The 24,249-nt window shown below is 41.7% G+C and overlaps 1 protein-coding gene across 1 annotated transcript in view; it reads right to left on the bottom strand.

The window, feature by feature from the left end:
* Nucleotides 1–4,094: 4,094 nt before the first annotated feature.
* LOC149288170 (inactive tyrosine-protein kinase RYK-like) overlaps nt 4,095–24,249 on the bottom strand; it is a 57,607-nt gene continuing 37,452 nt past the window's right edge. Inside the window, exons 10-15 of the mRNA XM_089491953.1 lie at nt 21,235–21,304; nt 16,225–16,357; nt 7,973–8,082; nt 7,403–7,562; nt 4,491–4,627; nt 4,095–4,206 (exon numbers count right to left, since the gene is read on the bottom strand). Coding sequence (XP_089348079.1) covers nt 4,095–4,206; nt 4,491–4,627; nt 7,403–7,562; nt 7,973–8,082; nt 16,225–16,357; nt 21,235–21,304 — 722 coding nt within the window. The remainder of the gene's footprint in view (nt 4,207–4,490; nt 4,628–7,402; nt 7,563–7,972; nt 8,083–16,224; nt 16,358–21,234; nt 21,305–24,249) is intronic.

The raw sequence follows: 24,249 nt of genomic DNA, 5'->3' as shown, positions 1-24,249 counted from the left end.
GGGCAAAAGCGGAAGTTTTTCAAAATAGCTCACATTCGTATCGACATAATTCCGCTTGGTTCCAGAAGATTGGAACTACACTTCCGTCGTGACGTACTTTGCTGTTTGGATGCTGAATAAGTTCACCAGGGCAAAAATTGTGTGTAATTTATGAAACACAAAACTGGGCAGAATGTAAAATCTTAGCGCATGTTAATTATCGACCTATGGCCATACGACACGTGAGACAAAGACAAAGTAAGCCACTGGCCAACAATTCTTACCCCAATTGGGTCTAAGTGAGTGTGTATGCATATCATGTAGGCATCTATAGTTATATAGGAATCGTTCATTAGGCAGATATAAATTTCTAAAACCAAAGCAACCCACGTGCTCACACTCAGCTTTGAGGCCTAGTGCTGCTTTTGTCCATGCCGCATATAATGTACATATTGTGTCCAATATACTAAAGCAACGAGGCTTTTTTTTTTCCCTTTTTTTTTTTTTTTTAAAGGTCTAATATCCAGCATCCCTCCTATAGAAGAATGCATATTAAATTCCCTGAGTAACAGCTAAACTCTTGGCACAATATTCAAATATGCTTTCCATCAAGTTTTATTCAAATACCATAATTTGGGGAGATATTCTAAATTCCAGACACACCGCTCTGCTAGAAGGAAGCTGTTGCTCAGCCGTCTCTGCTGCCAGCTGCCCAGTACTTTATCCTCTAAATGTCTCTCGGAAGGAATGGGATTTTTTTTTTTTTTCTCAAAACCACTGGCTTTTTGTCACAATATCAAACTGTAAGTTACCTTAATGGCCGATGCAAGTACAGTAGAAGTCCATGCAACACACTCACTTATGGAACAGCCAAATGCAGATAATAAATAAAATAAATACCCAATTACATTTATACTGGAAAACATGTATTTTATTGGTTTCCTTTCAAGCCTTAAGATACACAGATTTTAGGTGGAATGTTCGTGCGCTCATCAATAAGAGATCTTGGCGGGTTGCTGTTTTATATCTCTAAACAGATCGGATTTAAATGGGTGTGATCGGAGTTGTAAAACAAAAGTAGTTATTTTGCAGGTTGCATAAACTAATTATTACTTTATTTTTCTCAAAAGCATAATGTAGCATGAAGAATGATATCCCCGTCCCGTGAGAGGCAGGATCTATCGTGAGGATATCACTTGCTTGTGAAAGGCAGTAGCCGTGGTATAAACATGGTTTCCATTTCATTGGGCCGTTATTGGCTGCCCTTGGACTATAAAACCCAGCTCAGCCAAAATGATGAGGGTGATGTCTTGAGTGCTATAACTCCCAAGCTCACATACTTGTGTATTTTTGGACTTCATCTTGTTTCTTTAGCATAATAAAGTTGTCAGTGTGCGAGTCAGTACATCTCCTTTAGGTTACATATTGTCAGTGTATAATACATTTTGTCCTGATGGAGATCATCTTGTGTCAATGTCTCTGGGCTTGTGGATTAATCTAAAACGAGACTTAGTCTCATTATGTTGTTGAGGGGATGTTGTGAGGTTTTAGATTTCCATTACTTTCTACCAGCAGAACGTAGGCTAATGATATTCACCTGTTAGATGCCTTTGCGTTGCCGATCTAGAAAAAGTGGTGAGTTGAAGCTTTTTTGATGGAGTTTGGTAGCCACACTTTTACACACAAAGCCTACATACCACAGTCTGGGTTTCACGTGGCATGGTGTTTTATTCCATGCGATGGTAACTTTCATCTTTACCCACTCCAGGAACAGAAGCCACACACTATGTAGCAATACACTCTGATCTAAAAATTCACAAATAAAGCATACTCTGACAAAAAGAACACATATGCTTGATTTGTAAAATTTGACTTAATGGCCAAACTATGCTTGCATTTGTAAAATTGCATTTCGCGAGTCCGCTTTCTCAGGAAAAGGAAAAAAAAAAGTAAAAAATGCATTAAGTCTCACCTGGAAAATGCAGTAGTTTGCTTCACCCTTACATTACAAATCTCATCAAGCTCAGTACCCATCTGCTCAACATTGGGGTGTAATACTTCCTGTCCCTTTGTACACAACAGGTTATTTTGGCAGATGGAGGCAAGAAAAGTTGAGTATAACCGGTCCAAACTCCCATCCGTCACATTTAAGTTTTTAACAAACCAGGCAGCAGGGTGTTTGTTGTCCTTAATGTAATTCTTTACATAGAATGCATTACCCCTCAAAGGATACACGACTGAAACGTGTATTACCATGGTGCGTTCAATATGGAACAATGGATGCATTGCTTCTAAAATGTTCTTACAACCTGGGATTGATTCCTTATTGAAATAAAATGTAAAAAAAGAACATCCAGCGCTCATAGCAAAACCATACATTTAAAAAGTAAATTTTCACAATACGTTACACTTAACTCTGTTAAATATATACAACTTGCATTACCTTTTCTATGTGTTTAAGAGTGGCCTATAAAATTAAACGCATCCATACGACACAGACTGAACAATAAGGACAAGGAAAGTTTTCTTTCTCCAAAAGAAACTTGTTAAAATGGTGACAAAACTTTTATAGAGTAAGAAAAATAAATAAATTCAATAGCATAAAAAAAAAAAAAGACACTCACATACATTACTAAACAGAGGTAAGCAAGTGTCCTTAGCCACAATGATTGCTCATGACGATGTAGTGCACCCATACAGACGTATCAATCTCGTTGTGTTCACATCAGAGTCGAACACGGTCCCTAAAAGGATCCGAACTTGACTGTTTCTGGGCCATAAATGTCAGAAATGGTTTTAGAACCAGTTGTAAAAGCGTCCAACACAACAAATGATGAGATGGAACCAAAAGGGCTAGAAGGTTGCCGGTGATTTCCTGAAATCCAAGCTTTTATCAGAGGTACTCCCTTATGAGTTGAAGAATGCATCCTTTAGATTACAAATGACACAGCGGCTGACCTGCCCCGTAAGCGAATCTGTTAATAAGGATGTATCTGGACTTCGTGAACTTGGGCGGAACCACACTGACTAGCACATATAAAAAGCCCCTGGGACAATATTTCCTAGGCAGTGATATTATCATAAAGAACAATGAAAATGCACTTGAACGAGCCATGCCTTAGGAAATGGGGCTTGAGAGTACGTCTTCCTACCGGTCATGTCTACTGATGTAATAAGAAAGCCAGAATTTGTAGTGTTGACGAAACAGAAAAATAAAAATACAAAAGTATACGCTAATACGATGTTTAAAAAGTGTATCTTGCATACTATATACTGCAAAAGCACGCACTGTGTCCTCCTCAACCACTTTTGTTCTGAAAACCAGAACGTGTAAGCGTGTGATGTCTACCGCAGGCAGTACCAAGACATCACACACATGAAAATACTTTAACGTTAAATAACTCTTGATCCCCAAATCAAAAAGGAATGGGGAGATGTCTAGAAACGTTACATCTCTACCCACTTCTCAGTAAAATGGTCAGAAATAACTAAAGAAAATAATGACACATCTGAGCTGGTGGAGGATCTCAGTCAGATATCTCACGAATATCTTATATGTACAAAAAAAAGATGAAAACAGCCAAATAGCTGGAATTAAACAGACCAAGGGATTGCCAATTGTTATAAGTTATCTTTTCACCCTTTTACAAAGGAAAAAAAATGCATCTCAAAGACGTCCAAACATACACTAATTATAAAAATAAAAATTCAACAGTACTATATATTTTCATTCCTTTTTTTTTTTTTTTATGAGTAAAAGGGATCCGGTGGTTTTTTTTGTTTTGTTTTTTTTTTTTTTTTTTAAAAAGTCCAACATTTATAAAGTACAAAATGTCTTTTCAGTAACAAACGTCCTTTGTATTAAAAGTCTCAAGTTTAATTTTAGTGTTCTGCTGCCGATTTGTGGTCTCAAGCTTAGTGTTCATAATCTGGTTTCCGAAAATGTATTTGAATGGCTATAAAATACTTGGTATACTGGTATTTTACAAAAATAAAATAAAAAAACTAAAACACAAAATGAAGGGTAATAAAGCACCCTAAGGCACGGTGTTGACAGAGCGTCATACAGGAGGCAGGTGAGCCTGTGAAGTTCAATGAGTAGACGTCGTCGGCTCTCACACATAGGCTCCGAGTGCTGAATGGAACTCCGTGAGACACTGTACCAACTGCTGAAACTTGGGTCTCTCCTCCGGATCCAAGGCCCAGCAGCAGGCCATGACAGCAAACCTAAAGATGGAGGACATGTTTATGCTTAAATGGACTGAAACAGTGTTTATAGGTTGAATGCAGAACAGAAAGGTCTAAGGACAAGGAAGTATACAGACCAGACAATAAAAAGGATTTAAGTAGGTTTTCTTGCCCCTCGGAGACCCATCTGCAAATTAACTATTCGCCAACAGAGGTCCCTAAACTATGGCGACTAAAGGAAGAGACCGTTGTAGGAACCGCACGGAATAAATTACTATTTTTTTTATTTTAAACACAGATTAGGTGGATGTGAAGGTACTTACAGCTCATCTGGGCAGTTGATTGGCTGGGCTATTCTGTAGCCATCTTTTAGGTAAGCAGCCATTTCAAAAGGGTCAATATCCACATAAGGTGTCTGGCCAAGCGTCATCAGCTCCCACAGCGTCACTCCGAATGCCCACTGTAAAAACATTCACAACAGAAACATGTAACGCCAATGATACATCCGAGAGGTTCACTTCATTCTGTAATAAAAAGCTGCCGAGCTAAAGAGTGGAAGGGTTTAAAATAATGTAAAGCTTACACGTGGAACTAACTGTACAGTTAGGTGACAGGCTCCTCAGTGTTGATCGCTTCTGATGATATAAATAAAAGTATGGTCTCCTTGTAATAAGTGTTAATCATGGGGGTCTAGGCAGGGCTTTCTCCTGGAGGGTCATTAGGTATAATTTCAAATATATATTTCTATATATAAGCCCACTCAATACTAAATAACCAACATATTGTAAGGGTTTTTCCAAAAAGTAATGTGGAAACGTAGGTTAATTAACAACGTTTTTTCATTGGTATTTGCAAATGAGGTATAAAATTAGGATGCCGATTGTCCTTTATTATGGCAGAAAGGAAAACCCTAGGTTTTTTGTGTATTCTCTAATGCAATGATTTCTTGTTAAGAGGAATGTCATAGATTTGTGTAAATAGAATGCCAATGACCAGAAAGATGCAAGAAAACACGCACTCCTTCCATTAGTAGACTAGTGCCACCGATATTTAAGAGCCAAAACCTTTACACAAACATTTTGAGGACCTCTATCCCTGTACGCTCTTGAATATGGTATGGAGTGACGGAATGGAGTGCATGTTTTCCTGCATCGTTCTGGTTACATATAGACCGAGGAGCGGGATCTCTGTGTTAAAGAGCGAGTATCGCGCTCTATACTTACACTTTCATTATACAGAAAGCAAGAAGGCCGTCACTAGTATTAAAGAACCTGTTTCTGGACAGCACAAGACGTATCTCACACACAAAGTGCAAAGCAAACAGTAACTAAACGCACTGTGGTCAGAAAGTCAACAAGACTAAAAAGGAACACGAGGTGCAGACCACAGTTTGCGAAGATGAAAAGTAACGTGGTGGAAAGGGTCCTCTTCAAGGACATTTCTAGCACTAGGGGAAAGTGGACGCACTCGGCATTCCTTGGCAAGCAAAGTAACCTTAACTTACACAGAGACCAGACATCAGCACGTAAACGGTAAGCACTCGAACGTAGCGTCACTATGCAAACACTCATCGGCTTTCAGAAGAGGTCTCCTTTTGTTCCCTGTATAGGACGTTAAGCTGCGGCTGGTACAAGGCGTTTCCCGCCGATGGTGAACATCGGCTTCTATGCCAAGTATTTGCCCTGCATTATACTGCACTAGGCCTAGCAATGCTCATAACTGATTCAAATGCAGCAAATGGAGGGTTAAAGAAATGATACCAGGACACTGAAGATATGAAAACTCTTGCGGTGCCATGGCTGAGATTACAGACCAATCTGTCTTGTGCGTATATTTATACATCCTTCCCAGCTGACAAGCAACACAAGGATTTAAGAAAGATCAAGGACGGGAAAGCCACCCACTGCAAAACAAACTGCACAGAGCATGCCTTCGGTTTAACCCCTGAATGGGCACGCGGCGTCCTGCAATATCACGCTACGGTTAGATCTGGCCTGCCAAACATGAAGAAGCTGCACATAGGATTTGAGCTGCTGTTACGGTGTGAGCCTTAAAATAGAGAATTAGCGTTACTAGATTGACACAAGGGCTACAAGAACTAGTTTAGCATTAGTATCATCATCACGGGTCACGCCAGATAACAATCAAACTAACGGCTAACAAATATCTAAGTATGACAAGCCAATATTGCGCAAATTATGTTCATTACAGTGGATGAGGTAGACGTAAAGAAAAAGGGCATTCTTTAATCATGCCTGCCTCATTTCTGATTTCGCAGGGAGAACGTGTCACATCATAAAACAGGAACCTATAGGTTGTTGCTTAGCCGAAGAAGTTGAAAAGGTTGTGTTATTTTTATGTGATTAGCCTTCAGCAGAGAGTATACAATGATGGATCTACTAAGGATTATTTGCTTACATAGAGTAAGACCGCACCTTGAACTCCAATGACGTGCCAGGAATGGATTGAGCGTGGACACCCGCAAAGCCGTTACAATGAGCGTGTGACTAAATGGCCAATTCACCGCCCCGTAGCCAAATGCAGATAATATCAGCGGGGTTCCAAGAGAAATACTGGAAATTTTGCAAAGTGACATATTCCACCAGAGCTAAGTGTAGTTTGGCCAAAGCCAGCTTGTGTCACCTGAGCGCCGGACATTGCTTCACCACGCTTGAGCGTATGCCTTGTGCGCGAGTCCAATGTCAGATTCCTATACTCCACGTCTGTGACTATTTTGGGATGTCTAATGTCGCTACTCAGCGTGCTTAAACATCTACCTTTTGTTTTCACAGTCTGTCTCCCATGATGGATTATTAAAACGCAGGCTGGGCAGCAAGTTTCCATACTTCATGACGGGTATTTGAAAACCACATAAACACGTCACGCAACCAGAAAAATACTTTCTGATAGGAGGGACTGAATGTTTTGCTTCACCGTACATTACACGGCTTTACTCATCTGCTTTATCTGATACACGCCAGAAAAATGTATACTACAGGATATACAGGCCTTAAGTGTAATCACGTTATGGAGCAATGTTTAGGTACAGCAGTGACCTTCCTTACAAGGTGCGGTGACTGAATGCTGATCCAAGTAACATATGGACTTATATCCTGAGCCCTACTGCATTTTCTGGAATATAAAATTTTTTTTTTCTTCAGGAAAAGGACCAAATGCATGATTTATATTTTGAGGAGTACTTCACGTTGTATTTATCCGAGCAAGTAAATCTTACCACATCGCCAGCACTAGAGAACTCCTTGTTTACCAGGCTCTCCAGAGCCATCCAGCGTACAGGACGGTTTTCATTGTCTCCCAGACAATGATAATCCATGGGGAAGAGGTCACGAGATAAAGCGTTGTCGGTAATCTTCACCTGGAGGGACTCGTCGATTCTAAGGAGACAAACAACATGGAGCAGATTAATCACTAAAAAGGCTTACAGAAAAGTTTCTATATGTGCTCGTAGTAGGAAGACCACACAATGCAAGGTTTATTTTCTTTACCCTACCCTGACCGGCTCTACTGCTGAAAGCTCAAAACATTTTATTTAATCATCTTGTATGTGCTGAAAGATTCCTGCAAACCTTGTTATCCTGCTGACGTCATTCCAAGAATTTTCCTCTTTGTGAAAATATGACAACTTATATATTTTTTTTTTTATTATGGTTAAGTGGCCGATAATGTTAAAGAAATAAAAATTAAAAAAAACTTCCGTCCAAGGGGTAGGCAGAAGCAGCCCTTTACGGACTTGTTGCGTAAAGAGACAGGCCTTGGAAATCAATATGTTCAGTGCTCTACTTACACACAATTTCTAGCAGCAAGATCTTTATGGATAACTTCTCGTCGAGCCAAGTAACTCATCCCGCAAGCAATCTGGATGGCCATATGTACGAGGTCTTGCTGGGAAATCGCCTAAGAGAGAGTCAGATCATAAAAGTAAGCGAGAAATCTCATCCACGTGGCAGAGAATGGAAACCCACAATACAGGACAATTAGGCATAAGGGATTCAGGGACCGGCTTTAGAAGTTCCTCCCATGTCATTATATCCCTATTAACCTTCTGGCATGCAAACAAATACACTTAGTGATCTAAATTAGTATTTTAGAACAATACACAATTATGCGCCAATTTCAAATCCTTGGAATTTAAAAGAAAATAGGAATGCAATAATGAGAGACTAAATTAAGAATAACGGGAAAAGATAACCGGACACTTCAGATCACACCGGGTAAGGTCATCTCAACAAGGAGTTAATGGGGATGTGAAATAAAACACTTATGGGAAGTGTTATTTATGGGAACAGCTTGGAGCTCATTCCACCCGGCCTTACACAATTCAGGGCATTTCAGCGCGGGCAATCTTACAGTAACATCTATACCCAGATAGATGGATTCTGTGTCTTTACAGGATCCGACGCACCCAGATAGACGGATTCTGCATCTTTACGACTGGGGCGGAGACCCATACTCAGACTGAGTAGCTCTGCTGTAGAGATCTTCCTTGCCGCTGAAAGCTTAATTGCTCAAGGGATTAACACTTCATGTCCCCCGAAGCACTAGCCAAGACTTAGTGTAGGGGGGTAAAACAGAACTGACTTTGAGGACAGCACACATCAGCCACCAGACAACCCGGCGCCACGCGGCTATGGCCAGCAAGTCACCATTTCGGGGTGATCCCGTGGGAGCAGCGTCCATCCCAGGATACCAATGGAGAGCTCAGGGTCTGAAGATGTTATAATCCATAAAGCGACATGATCAGACGTCAGGACCCTGAGCGACAGCATCAGAAACGTCCACAGCTAGGCCCCGGTGAGGCGCATCAAGCGTTTCCTGGCTTGTAAAGCCCCCCCCATAGCTGGCTAGTCTATGGGAGTCTAGTTCCAGCAGACTAGACAGGGTTTCTCGGTCACCTTATGCCCCCCAATGAGCACAGGGTTACTTAGAAGGGACTGGGCAGGGAGGTAAGGAGTCTCCCCAGAAACGCAACCTCTCCCCAACTCAAACATACCCTTATGAGTCTTTGGCCTTAAAGGGTTAACGTGACAGACTCATCCAGCTAAATGGATTCTGTATCTTTACAGGATCCGACGCATCCAGATGGATGGATTCTGTATCTTTACAGTACCCGACGCATCCAGATAGATGGATGGATTCTGTATCTTCACAGTACCCGACGCATCCAGATAGATGGATGGATTCTGTATCTTTACAGGATCCGATGTACCCAGATAAATGGATTCTGTATGTTTACAGTACCCGACATACCCAGATAGATGGATTCAGGAACAGTGAGCGCCGCGGCAATGGGGCGTTCAGTTCACAGACCGTATGACGTAGGACACGCAATCATCCTGGCACTAACACTGTCATCTTACTCAAGCCTCAAAATTTGTGCTTTACAATGGGGATAAACAAAAGGAAGAACAGGATGTAATGTTTAATACATGCCTGGTTGTCCTAATATCAATTAAAGCATGTCACATACTGGAAAACTTCAATGTTTATAGGAAATACCCTCAGGGGCCACAAGCTTGTCTTTCACAAAAATACTTTCATCCCTGTGGTATACATGGCCAGCAAACGTCAGTAAGTAGCCTCGTGATTTAACCGTTTCATGTATGACCGAACACAAACCTGTGATTGACAAATACAGGTAGCGGACACAGATTGGGGACACAGTTGATCCATTACGGCTAACAAACAAAACTGCTTATTTGTTAATTTACTAAAGACAGGTCTAGTTGTAAGACTGTAAGATGTTATAATATCCACATTAATACGATTCCTCAGAGGGGTCTGAGTCTCCGAGTTTTTCGGCCACAAGAATTGAGGCAGCAAAAAAATGTATAAACTAACTTGCCTGTACTAGCAAGAATAGTTAAGAGGTATGAAGGGAAGACATTGCTGCAGCAAGGAAAATGTACCCAGACTGATACGCATCAATGGAAACAAGCCAGTGAATCAGTGTTTTGAAAGGCATGAGCACTTAAATAATCTAGTATATATATGTTATGCTATCAGATCAGCAGGTAAAATAAGAAATATCATACCCGATTATAACTTTATACACTATATGCAATAGCAACAGTTCCCCTTATGGTAGTTAACGTGTATATTGGCCCACAATGGAAAACAGCAGGATTGTCCGACTTTTTGAGGCGTTGGAAACAAATAACAGCAACAACGTCTTGTAACAACAATACCATTCAGAAGAAGAGGCGGGGTGGTGGACACACAATAAGACCCATGATTTCATGCAGCAGAACACACACAGACATACTCTATATGGACAAAAGTATTGGGACACCTGACCATTACACCTACAGGGACTTTTATGAAATGGCATTCTGAATACATAGACATTAATATTTAGTTGGTTCCCCTTTGCAGCTATAACAGCTTCCACTCTTCTGGGAAGGCTTTCCACAAGATATTGGAGTGTTTCTGTAGGAATTTTATGCTGAAGGGGGCATAGCAAGACATTCTAGACACTTGTATGCTTCCCCAGTTTGGGGGAAGGCCCTTTTTTATTCCGGCATGACTACGCCCCAGTGCATAAAGCAAGGTCCATAAAGACATGTTTGGATGAGTTTGGAGTGGAAGAACTTGACCGGCCGCACACAGCCCTGACCTCAAACCCATCAAACACCCTTGGAATGAACTGGAACGGAGATTGGGAGCCAGGCCAGCTCGTCCAACATCAGTGCCTGACAAATGTCTACTGGGTGAACGGGCAAAAATTCCAACAGAAGCTTTCTTGTGGAAGCTGTGTATCTGCAAAAGGGGGAACAACTACATATTAATGGCTATGTATTTAGAATTTAATGTTATAAAAGTACCTGTTGGTGTAATGGCCAGGTGTCCCACTACTTTTGCTCATATACCATATTTATATGTATTTAATACACAAACATTTTACATTATATATAAATATATACACATTTACAAAGGAGGATTTGTCTACTGAAGAGCCATGAAGGTCTCCACTCAAATGCTGTTGTGTGGATCGTCCGCTCACTTAAGTGCACAAAGACAGCTACTCTCTACTAAGAGTGCTGCAGTGGTCTGTGTACAGCTCAACTATTACATGAAGATTTCCGTAACAGAATAGTGGTACCTATCCTGGCATGTAGTGAATGAATCCTTATGGCATGAATACTCATTGTGAAATTCCCTTGGCTTGATGGACTGCAAACACAAACACTTGTCCGTCGTCAGTGTAACAGGCCCAAATAAACTACAAGAATGTTTATCCACGTATCCTGCACAAACTCAGCAGGTCCTCGCAAAATAGTTACCAGATAATCTCCATGCGACACCAGGCCACAATACTCAATGATACTATTTGTCAACTTACGTTCCCTTTTCATGAACACCATATTGTCAATGATTGTAGCACTGCTGGTGTAAAAAAAAAAAAAGGCACAACCTAATTTGAGACCGTATAAACGTGGGGTATAAATGGGTGTTCAGACATTTTATTTTCAGGACTTTAACAGGAGCCACTGAACATCATCACTTTCATGAGGGCTGGTAGTGTCTAAATTTCCCAAACATGTAAAATCACACCTTTACAAGGAGACAATTTAAACTACAGTGGGAAGGTTTGTGAGCAGACTTTGGTCACAAAAACAAACTTCAAAAGTCCTTATCTTGCATGTTGGCTAAAGGAAAAACAGAGACTGATTTCTGTGTGCGTGTAACTGGACGAGGTACTCTAGAACATTATCATAATAAAAATATCCACACATTCCATCAGTATCTCTCGGGGCTGAGGCTCATATCCTCATGGTCACACTTTTCCTTTGTGTGCTGGCAACTAGCAGAGGGTCAATGCGGTAACCTCTCTCCTGGACGGCAGCTCAGACTCCAAACACAAAAACTGGATGTAGGGAAAGTACTGCCGAGCAGGGCATAAGCGCATGAACCCGCTTAGGTCTGAGCCATTTCACAATAACCATTGTCATTCGGGCAGAAAGCAGCAATACAACCATACCAATTGTATTCTTTAAATGGTATGAGAAATACAAAAGATGTGTTGCATCTTGAACAGAATACAGTATTTGTTTAAATTGTGGATAAATGTTATCACAAGGGTCGACAAATTTGGTTTTGATCTAGAAGCCAACCGGCTGAAAAAATAAATTAGGTGCCAGTTGTGTTCCCCACCCTAATTGTGTTTTTATTTTTATATATTACCCAACCTGGCACCTGGGGATTGTCAAGCCTTGCCACACCATACAGTAACAGCCACACACTAACACCTAATGCTAACAAACACACACGCAAAAATTCTATGCCGACATATACATACCTGTTAACGCCATATAGCAGGGCTTGACAAATCCCAGGCGCCAGGTCGACAGAGAATTTTGTCCTGGCGCCTAGGTGTTTGTCAGCCTGTTACATCCACAAAAAAATTGCCCCCACGTCACCACTGCTGCTGCTGCTGTCTGCCCAGGAGTCCAGAACAGCCACTCCAAGCCCGCCTCCGAGCCTGAGATCACTCCCACGGAGTCATCCTGTAGGCTGAAAACGCGGTTGCAGGAAAACCAGCAATCGTGTTTTCAGCTGCCACAGGCAGCTTCAGGGAAGGGGGTGATGTGTTGATTGGGTCCCCACTCAAGTGTGGGGACCTGACACAACACCCCCCCTGCTGCCTGATCGCTCAAGGAGAGCGACAGTGCAGCGTTAACCCCTTCAATGCCACAATTGCGGCATTTAGGGGTTAATTCCCCGTTTTGGAAGCCAGGCAGACCAGCAACAGCAAAAACGAGCCCCCACATGCCCTTTGATGACTTCTGTAGTCATCAAAGAGACTCCCCCTGCAATGGCTGGTCTATAGACCAGCAATTGCATCCCAGCTGCCAGAGGCAGCTTCAGGGACAGGGGAGAGGGTTCTTCGGTCTCCCCATGAGTGTGGAGACCTGACACAACACCCCCCTGCTGCCTGATCGCTCCATGAAAAAGAAAAAAAAAAACAGCGCTGACCTGAAAGTCCAGGGTGCTTCCAGGTCAAATGCTGTGAGTTTAGTAAGTGGGCTGATGATGATCCGATCCCTCCTGACCAACTGTTAGTTTAAAAAAAATATCCTGGCTCCTAACTTTTTTAGCTGGCACTTAGATTCACAACAAATTTGTCAAGCCCTGCCATATAGTAACAAACACCATACACATGCGCACATACCGGCTAACACTATGCATATATATAAAACACACTAACACTATGGACACATACACACTGAATATTGCACTACAATACAGTAGACACACCGACTCCAGTACTATACATACACACACACTACTATCCCTCTTACCTTACCCTGCCACGTGGCTGCCTATCATCTGCCGTCGCTAAACTGGCACAGCATGGTAAAGCGGGTGACACGAGGCAACAAGCAGGGACTCGCCCGATACACAGGATTAATGATGGCAACCCTGCAAAACCCCAGGAAGTGGTTTCCAGTCACCACGGTGACCAGGGTTTAGCCAGCCCTGTGCCACCACACCATCAAGATAGGAACTGTCATGGTGATAGAACAGAGAAAGGAAAACAGGAGGCATAATCTCTTACCAAGGCTAACCCCAAAACATATGCAACCCGTGTGACAAAGTTCACTTTAACCCAGGGCAAAAGGGACAACACCCTGGGGCCCTCAACAGCCATCACATCCTGAGGATGGAGGTTTTTTGCAGCCTATGGTACAGCCCTATTTATTAACACTTACTCCCTTTTGGACTACACATAACCTACAGGTGCAGGTCCACTAAAATGGCGTGTGATTTTCAGGATAAAAAAAATTACAACAACAACAAAAAAGACACAACAACCTCAACATATAGATCTGAGATAAAATACCAGGTAAATAGATAATTAATGAAACAATTTGCCTCCAAACAGTGCTTATGGCGAGGTAAATGGTTAGAATTCTGCAATGGGCCAGGCATGCGTTGGAGCTCTGCAAAGATAAATATTTCTTCCCCACCAGTTCCTAAATGCTAATCTCTTCATCTGCCCTGGTATGAAACCAAGAATGTAATAAGTGCACCTGCAGGTGTGCGACTCCTGCGCTAAAGCTAAACACTGATTATATCTGGAAACCACCAACTAGGCCAAGCCCCGTGCTTACAAATGGCCCATTTCCAACAAAATGACCTCCTAGTAGAGCGCATGCTCAAACCATGCACACATTCTATGTTGTTCCATGCATTCTATGTCTTTGCTATGTTTTATCCTAAACTCTAAAACCCCTGGTTCTCCCCAAAATATCATTTCAGTTCTGTTTTGGTTAAAGCCGCTCATGTAAACTCTACAAAACAGCCGCCAATCCCGTATTACATACAGACAACGCACGTTTCATAATTTTGAGGGACCAATACAAAACCAGGCATTTCACTACAAACTTTAAAAACACAGCCTATGGAAATAAACATAGGAACGTCAAGCCAATTACTTTCAAAGAACATTCCATAGGTGCAGGGTTTACGAAAGTTACAGAATTTCACAGATTTCATAATACGGGGAAATCTAGTAAGGATTGTTACAATTATAGGCTGCCCATAAACGAGAATCCCTGCAGGATAATACGTTACATTTAAGTTCCAGCACAGGCATGCTCCCGCGCTTACTAATGCATGACCGAGGATGGCACTAACTTCCTCATCCTCACAGCCCAATACAAGCAAAATATCCTGATTACCGCCACAAGCCCAGACACAATACTGGGGCATGATTTAGACTTGTCTGCTTATAAAAAAGCAATGAGTCGTATCCGTTTGTCTAACACCTTCTCGACGTGGTATGACGTAGAACTGACGTTTGATGTGGGACTCCAATTAACATTTAATGTCACAGAACCGCTTCCTTGAAATGTACAATTTATGTACACAGAGCTACATGACTTTCCTCAATATACCCAGTCTTCTTAATAACATGGATTTTATATTTATACACACACACGTTTAGGGGAAAACCATGCAGTCCCCGTACACTTCCACCTGTCCTACTCCCATGTGCCTTGGTAACCGGGAAGCCCAGCGGGGTCACATTATGTGAGGCCGCAGTAGAAGTGCACAGCCAGTGATAACTGCATGAAGAAAGGAACTTTCACAAGGATATGGAGAGAGACAGGGAGAGGCAAAAGCCCTGGATTGCAGTTGGTGATCCAAATCATCCCAAAGGTATTCAAAGGGGTTAAGGTCAGGGCTCTAAGGAGGCCACTAAAGTTTCTCTACACCAAACTTGTCAAACCATGTCTTATTTGGGCATAGGGGCACCGGCATACTGAACAGGAAAGAGACTTCCCCAAACTAGTGCAATAAAGTTGGAAGAATTCAATTGCCTAAAACGTATTTGTGTATTCTGCATTATTTACATTACCCTTCACTGAAACTAAGGGGTCTAACCTAAAAACCCCAGACCATTATTCCCCCTCCATCAAACTTTAAAGTAGGCTATGCAGTACGGTAGGTAGCGTTCTCCCGACATCTCCCAAACCCAGATTTGTTCCATCACACACACATATAGTGAAACGTAACTCATCACTCCAGAGAACACGTTTCCACTGCTCCAGACACCAGTGGTGGTGTGCTTTACACCACTCCAGCCGAAACTCGGCATCGCGATCATCGGCCTGTGTGCAGCTCCTCAGCCGCAGAAACTCATTTCATGAAGCTCTCAACAAAAAGTGCTTGAGCTGTTGAGCGCTCCGGAGCCCCCTCTAAAGGTGCATGGTCTACAGCTTCATGACTGAGCAGTTATTGTTTATTTTTTTTATCATTTATATAACGCTAACAATTTACGCAGTGCTTCTACTTAATAAAAATAGCCCTGATCTTCAGTACAATCCATTCTACTGCTGGCGTTTGTCTATGGAGGTGGCCCAGTGTGATTGCTCCGTGGAGCGTCAAAGCAAGCCATATTCGATATGGCTCCGGCCACCTGTTTAAAAAATGGCTATGTCCTTAAGGGGTTAATTAGTAGGGGGACCCACATATACATACATACATACATGATGTGCATTTCTGATTGCCAGGAATGTAACCATTCTTTACCTGTGGGTTATTGGCTTCTACCAACTTGCACTGTCTCAGAAACAGTTTTAAATTTCCCCAGTTCATGAAGGGCAGCAGTACCATCGGCCTCTCTCCCTCCTCTATACAGACGTGACTGATTGGAAGCAAGTTCCTGCAACGCAAAGAGAGGAAAAAAGGATGAGAAAACTGGGTCGTGCAGTTTCACAAAAGATGACACTTTATTTACTTCTGTGGTTATTGCCAATCCATTAGGAAAAACAAGTTACATCTTATAAGGGGTGTTAAAACTACCAATGTTTACAGTTTCAGATCCAACATTACCTTATACATATTATGAAGACATAATACACAACTCACTATATCAGAGCAGCACCATATTCTGTCAGTTGTGGTTGCCCATAGAACCCAGGAGCTTTAATTTACAGAAGCTTTCTCAGGGTTGCCATGCTCATTCAACCGCATTACCAGCTGGTGGGATATGACAATTATGTGTCAAGATTTGTTTTCAAAGATTATGAACCAGCTTTAGTGCCTTGCAAACCATACGATCTGCATCTGTGTGTTTTACAGACTACAACCCCTGCTGTGGCTCTGATGTATGGAACATTCTGCTCGTTCCTTCACCTTTAAAGCACACAGCTCATTCCAACACACTTTTTAAGCACAATGCTAGCTAGATAACACACTTATTGGCAGACTTCGAGTATTGTGTGTTGCAATTGTTATCGTAAAGGGACAATTGATTCATACAAGCAGAACTTAAAGGCAAAAGTATGCCAACAATTTTCACTGAACTGTTGTCATAAAATCACGGCATTATGTTTCATGCATTTCCTCTCCAGGCTGTGCATTATGCTAAACAAAACACACGTACTATGCTGCATCGCTATGCCTCATAATGGAACAGCTCTTCCAGCTTGCATACGGTCGATATTGATTATATATTATCCGTACACAAGAAGAAAACAATAACCAAATGAAAACAGAAGTATGGGCTCTTTCAACTTTTTTTTTTGTTTTGTTTAAGCAAGCAATATTTTAGAGCAATTGTGTGTCCTCCTCAAATCAACTTCAAGTTTCCAAATAACTCGCAAAAGCCAAGTCTATGCAGGTACTTTAGAAATGTGAACGGTGGAAACAAGAACTGGCAGCCACCACAATAAGGAATTTTTACGTGAACATTTCAAGAAACAAGCGTGTCAGGACCAGTCGCAGGCAAGAGGGATTTCATTAATTTCATTTACCAAGATCATTAACGCATTCTGCTGACCCCGACGACACATCGTCTGATACCACGCGCCAGCAGGTCAACGTATACGCACACATTATACATACACAAATCTCACACACAGCACCTATTCTCTGGTTATACCTACTGAGCTAAAGAAAAATAGTCTTCAGAAATGAAAGAAACCCATATAATGGTGTGTTGTACCGATTAAATAAATACGTGAATGAGAAACCCACCGTATATATCATTGGCCTTGTCTTAAAGGGATTTCCATAAATATTTACCTCTTGTAAGTACTTGAATATTCATTCCTCAAATCTGTAGGGGTATAAGTACTTACCTTAAGGGGAAGCTGCAGTTCCAGAGCTGCACCACCTCATTCATACATTTCCATTTTTTTTTATTTTTTTTTTTATTATTATTTACACCAGGAAAATTAGGCAGAATAACCCTCATTTGCCATCAGGCATGTCTCCATGTCAAACCTACATATTATAGAAACAAGAAGGTACTTCTAAATCCAGCGCCCTGATGTACAAAGACGATAAAGCGGCATTCTTTAAGCCGGGAACACTGACATTAAACCTCTCCCCGTAGGGCATAACGAAGTAAAACAATCATCAGATACGTATTTAAGTAGTCTTTGGAACACAAATGTGATTTTGAAACACTTAGATGTTCTGAAATTTCCCACAGCTATTAAAAACACACAAAAGCTTTAAAAAAAAAAAGCAAACAAAAAACACTTTAGGAATACAATGTTCTTATGGCTGAACCCAACAGATCTGCACTACACACAAGTATGGTAGGTTCAACCTTTCACACATACCTACTTCTAAAGTTGATCCAAAAGAAGCCAAAAAAAAAAAAAAAGCCCTACTTGGAGTAACCACCAATTCCTCTATTCAGCACCCCATGTAGCTCCGCCATTGAAGAATGCATGTAATAGTACATTTAAAGCACTTTAATTAAAATTAGCTTTAGAAGAAGCTGCAGTGCACCGACCCCTCCGAGTTTTGTGGCATTTTTTGTGGCCCTATGAAGGAGCCAATGGCAATAGGTGCACTTTCTGCGCATGCACGATAACGTGAGCCGGCACTGAGGTGCACTAAGACTCTACTGTGTCCCCGCCGCTGAAGACTATTAGAAGCTAAAATATAAAATCAGGGCCCAGGGTTCTCCAATTCCCATGTATTAGGCGACCAAGCCAAAAAACGATCAGTGTGTATAGAAAGTACTAAGTAACCGGTCTGTGAAGAAACCGTAGAATTTGCCCCTTTCTATAGCAGGCGTAATACCCGAGAGCTATTGGGCTGTATTATATACTTTTAGAGTGCTTAGCAAACGAAACCCCATGTCTGAAAACGGATCTAGATATTATACCTGAACTGATCTTTTGATGGTCATATTCACGAATGAATATTAAGTTCAACTGTACCGAGAATAATAAAATAACTGAATTAATAGAAAACAAGCAAAAGAAAAATATATAATTCACAATCTATTTTCTACAATCTGCTAGTTGTGGTTTTGCCATTTTATTCACATATTTCATGATTTGCAGCCTGCTGAAGAAAGTAAATATTGATTTGAACACGGGGGTCGCTAGGCTGTTGCCCTTCATGCAATTGAACTCTTAATACAAAAAACATAACCCTTGCCCAGAGTGAATAACCCCCCCCCCCCGATATCCGCATGCATTATACTTTCATATAGTGCACACGACGCGCATGTTTAATTGCTCCCTTTTCGAAAAGCCGAGAAACAGTCAAGGAATGTATTCTGGAATTAATCTGAATTCCACTGACATACAGAATAATACACTTATCAGAGTAAATAGAAGATAACACACTAAAAATCCATTTAAGCCGTGTGTAATATTCCGAAACTGAATTCACAGAGATAACAGCGGGATGCAGACGAATTCCTCTGAGGGAAGGGGGAGATCGCGAAACCCCGAAGGTAAAGTGCCCGGTGAATCAGCGTAAGAACCCCAAACGCAGGATTCCTGGAAAAACACACTGGGCTTAATGGTCACACTGGGCCGAGGGGCTTCCCCATCACAGCTGCCCAATGCTCTGCTAAACCACTTAACATCTCATCTTTTAGGGTCATTTAGGCTACAGACTTGTGCATTCTGATTCCTACAAATAGCAAATAACAAAATTTGCATATTTTGTCTATTTAAAAAAAAAAAAAAAAAAAAAAAAGGCTGAATTCCACCAATACAAACTAAAACTAAGCAAAAAAAAACCAAAAAAAAAACCCCTCAACTTTCATTCAAATTATGTTGGTTCCGTCACAAAAAAAAAGCAGGTGCTTCCGGGGACATCCTCTCCCTGATTGGAGGACATTGGTGGAAACGCTGCCATTTTTGCAGAAGTTTGCTGAGATATGGACAAAGAAAGAAGGCAGGTGACAAAGATGAAAACGAAGGATGCTAGAGAAGAAGCGGAGCTGCGAGACATGGAAGTCACTGGACAAGGAGGGCGTTAGAGGGAGAGTGAAAGAGAGTGAATATGGGCGCCTGGCAATGAATTTGGTTTTCAAGCTTAAAAAGCCCCCAATATTTTATGGAAATTAAAGGGCAGAAAGCAGAATTCGCCGGCCAAAAACAAACTCCTAGGCTGTATAGCAGGCTAATGGGCCACTGACGTTGACACAGGCATTGGATTCCAGGAAACTAAACAAGCTGTGTTTCTAAGTAAAATCCTTTGTCCAGAGTAAATGTGTAGGGGCATTTAAAGGTTAAACACCACTGACGGACATTGTGTTGTGCAAGAGCTCAGTCATCAGACATGCGTTATGTATCAATTTCTGAGAATCAAACACTTGGTTACTCTGTAAATTGTGTAGATAAAACGCATCACATGCACAGCCTCATTGAAACACACTACAACATACGCCACCAAAACGTGATCTTTAAAGTCAGTTTTAAAGGTGCCAAGCCAAGTCAAAAGCAGGCATGTTAGCAATTTCTAAGGGCAAGAACATATTCACTCGGCAAGGGTCTACTCAGTCCTGACTGTCACTGTGTTTGATGGCTGGATAACTCGATCATATAGATGACTGGCTTTAAGCATCAGTACCAGGTAGCGAAGATTAAATCTTTGTTGCACAAGTTAAAGGACAACGGTGATAACCTTGTTTTAGCTTAAAGCTGCAGTTCCACTCATTCTGCTGAAATTAACACTATTTTGCAACTAAGTGACGCATAAAAACAAAACAAAAAAACACACATTCAATACAATGCCTAAACCTTTCCCAGAAATAATTATTTATTTAATTATAAATGTTTTATATTTTTTGACAGGATCTTCCACGTTGTAGTTGCTTCGATTGCAGCTAATGTTTTGACCAAGTAAAACGGCACCTTTTCTAGGCTCAGACAGAAAGCGGGCCTCCCGTCAACATTCAGTTTTAATATTTGGGACGTTAAGTAACTTTATGGTTGTCACACAACAGCAAAAAGTGTTGATAAGGTGTTATTGTTGTTTAAAAATGGACATCAATTATAATAGTAATAAATGTGAGTAGCTGATCTTTTTATGGAGTATTCACTATTCCTAGAAGGCACATATAATGCTAGGTAACAAAAATACAATGATTGTAACAGAATATTTTCTGCAGTACCGAGGATCTGCCTAAAAAGGAATAGAAAAGGACTGGATTTCGGTAATACTGACAGAAATGCTACTTACGGATGATTATCGTCAACATGGAGTTCTAGCACACCTTCAACAAATATTACCGACCCGCTCGGTTCTCACGCCCCGTGAAGCGATGAGGAGACTCACCTGTGGTGCAGGCCTCTCAGCTTGCAGCTCTCGGTCAGCATCATTGTGACTTGGACTTCAGAAGCTTGATCTGAAATTCAGAAAACGTGAAGAAGCATTAAACAAATGACCATTAAATTCTGCAAAGATCAGTTACTTTCTCAACAATTCACCGCCCCCTGGACATTTACCAATCAATTCTAACACAATCTAAACACAATTTATTCAAAGGTTTTGCAACTTCAGAGCGCCGTTTAGAAGAACGGTCGGGCTTGGCAGCGACAGTTGATAACGGTTGACGTAAAATAATGCACTCGGGACATAAACGTCCTGAAGGCAGAATATAGCATCGGGAACACTGTTCTGTCAGCGAGAGAAGACACGATAGAAACATTTAACAACGTACAGGAGGAAAGTTTATTTCAGAGGAGGATAAATATTAGAACAGGAGTTCATACTCTAAAACTAGAGGGTCAGAGTTTTAGCCGTAACGTGAGGAAGTTTTACTGTAACGAGCAGGTGGTAGATAAATGTAACGGTCTCCCAGCAGAAGACAAGACCACGGATCAACTAAGGTGCGAGTCTTTACATCTAGAAAAATGGGCAGATTAGATGGGCGGAACAGCTCTTATTTGCCATCAATATATTGGTTTCTGTGATAAATGTAATAAAACGAGGGGACAGAAATTCACCTAATATTCACTTATTACAATTGTAACAAACTTCTTTGTGAAATAATGGTTTAACACATTCATTAAACTCTCTTCCTACTAGAGTATACTATCTGTGCTTTTATACTGGAATGTTAAAGTGAAAACATTTTATATAAAAAATTAAGTTGTAATTCAAAAAGGGGAAACAGGTCAAGGTTTTCATCCGATTGCCAAACTCTTATGGAAGTGCCATATTCCGGGCGTTTCACCATGAGAGATGGATGGAAAGTACCTTACTGGAATATGTTATGGATCGCTTACGTAGGACATTCCTCGGGGTTTAACATACAGGAGTAAGATTATGAATAAACAAGAGACGCATTCTTAGAATAACAGATGTACCGTACTATGTCCATTCATGGAGCCGCTGACTCGGTTCTGCAGAACATGCTATTTCAAGTAATAAAAGATTGGAATTTGTGAATATCAGCACAAAGCCAGGGAGATTCCGCAGATCATTCCGTTTGTGTTCGTAAGCCTTCCAACTTCAATGGCTGAACATTTCAGGACAACGCGAATAGCACTTTTTATGGAGTTAAAGGTGAAAACTAGGGTGCTAGAAGTCCAGGAATGAATCTAAACTTAACACACAATAAAAACAGACGACAATAACTGTGCCGTCGTATCTGCCTTGTCAGATGAAAACCCAGGACTGGTATGAAAACGGCGGCTTTCCTGTCCTACCTCCTGCTGAATGAACCCGTCCTGCCTTTTACTATATGATCGTGTTAAGGAACAAAGTTACATTGATAAAGGATGTAACCTGAGACAGTGGCGGATCTACCGGGGTCGCGACTGCGACCGGGCCCCGGCGGCAGGGGGGCCCAAGCCAAGGGGCCGCCCGAAATCTTTTTTACGTTTTTTTTTTTTTAAAATAAGGCAGGGGCATGCGGCCCGCGGGCCAAATGCGGCCCGCGAGACCTCGAGGTGCGGCCCGCGTAAGATCGGCAGCCAGGGCAACCGATCTTACACGAGCTGCACCTCAAGCCCTGCTACTTACTTGAGGGTCTTCTGGACAGCACAGAGGAAGCGGAGTTCACGTGACTTCCTACTTCCTCTGTGCTTTAGCAGAGAAGGCAGAGGGAGGCCGCGCCCCCTGCTGAAGTCTGAGCAGCATCGAGGAGCTGCAGTGCAGGTAAGGGGGTGGGGAGGGTGTTTGAATGAGTGTGTGTGATTGAGGGAATGAATCTGTGAATTAATGATTATATGAATAAATGAGTGTGTGTGTGTGATAGCATGGATGTGTAAGTGCTGGAACCTAGGCATGATGGGACTGTGATTGCTGTTAGCAATCACACTCCTATCATGCCAAGTCAGCCAGTACATGCTGAAACCTGGCCAGCTGCCCCCCTTGTGTAGTGATAATGCCAGCAGTATGGGGTCTGCACTTACAGCCACCCTGTACCAGCATGTACTGGCTGACTTGGCATGATAGGAGTGTGATTGCTAACAGCAATCACAGTCCCATAATGCCTAGGTTCCAGCATTTACTGGATGGATGTGTAAGTGCTGGAACCTAGGCATGATGGGACTGTGACTACTGTTAGCAATCACACTCCTATCATGCCAAGTCAGCCAGTATATGCTGAAACCTGGCCAGCTGCCCCCCTTGTGTAGTGATAATGCCAGCAGTATGGGGTCTGCACATCACTTACAGCCATCCTGTACCAGCGTGTATTGGCTGACTTGGCATGATAGGAGTGTGATTGCTAACAGCAATCACAGCGAGCACAGTCCCATCATGCCTAGGTACCAGCATTTACTGGTTGCCTAGGCTAACAGCAATCACACTCCTATCATGCCAAGTCATATTGCTAATTTTGTCCAATTGCGTGTTACCTACTTTTATTAAACATGTGAGTTTTTATTATTATTTTTAAAGGTGGGGGTCATTTTCGGTTTTGGCTAAGTGAACCCTGAATGTTTTGGTCCAGAATTTTCGTTTTAGTTCATCCCTAGAATAAATCTAGGGAATCCTGAATTTGTAGTCGCAAAACTTTCAAGGCCCAGAAATCAGTGAGAGGAAGAGTAAAGGTTTTGTGTCATTTTACTTTATTTTAATCTGCATATTTTATTAAAGGCCATATTTTTTGTCACAGTGAAAAATGAGTGCGGCCCTCGCACGTATACAATTCTGATGAAGTGGCCCACTGCAGAAAAAACTTGGACACCCCTGGATTATGCCCTTTGTACATGCCCCCCTTTTTCTTTGATTATGATTCAATATGTAAATTGAATTTGTTGAATTAGTTGAAAAAAAATTGTTGGGTAAAAATCATGTTTTTTGTGGGGGGGGGGGTGAGGGGGCCCTTAACAGATTCTC

The sequence above is a fragment of the Sceloporus occidentalis genome, unplaced genomic scaffold (assembly GCF_023333645.1).
Source record: "Sceloporus occidentalis isolate IW3139 unplaced genomic scaffold, rSceOcc1.0.p SCAF_53, whole genome shotgun sequence".
NCBI lineage: Eukaryota > Metazoa > Chordata > Lepidosauria > Squamata > Phrynosomatidae > Sceloporus > Sceloporus occidentalis.
The sequence above is the reverse complement of the archived record's forward strand: the minus strand, read 5'-3'. Positions and strand labels throughout refer to the sequence as shown.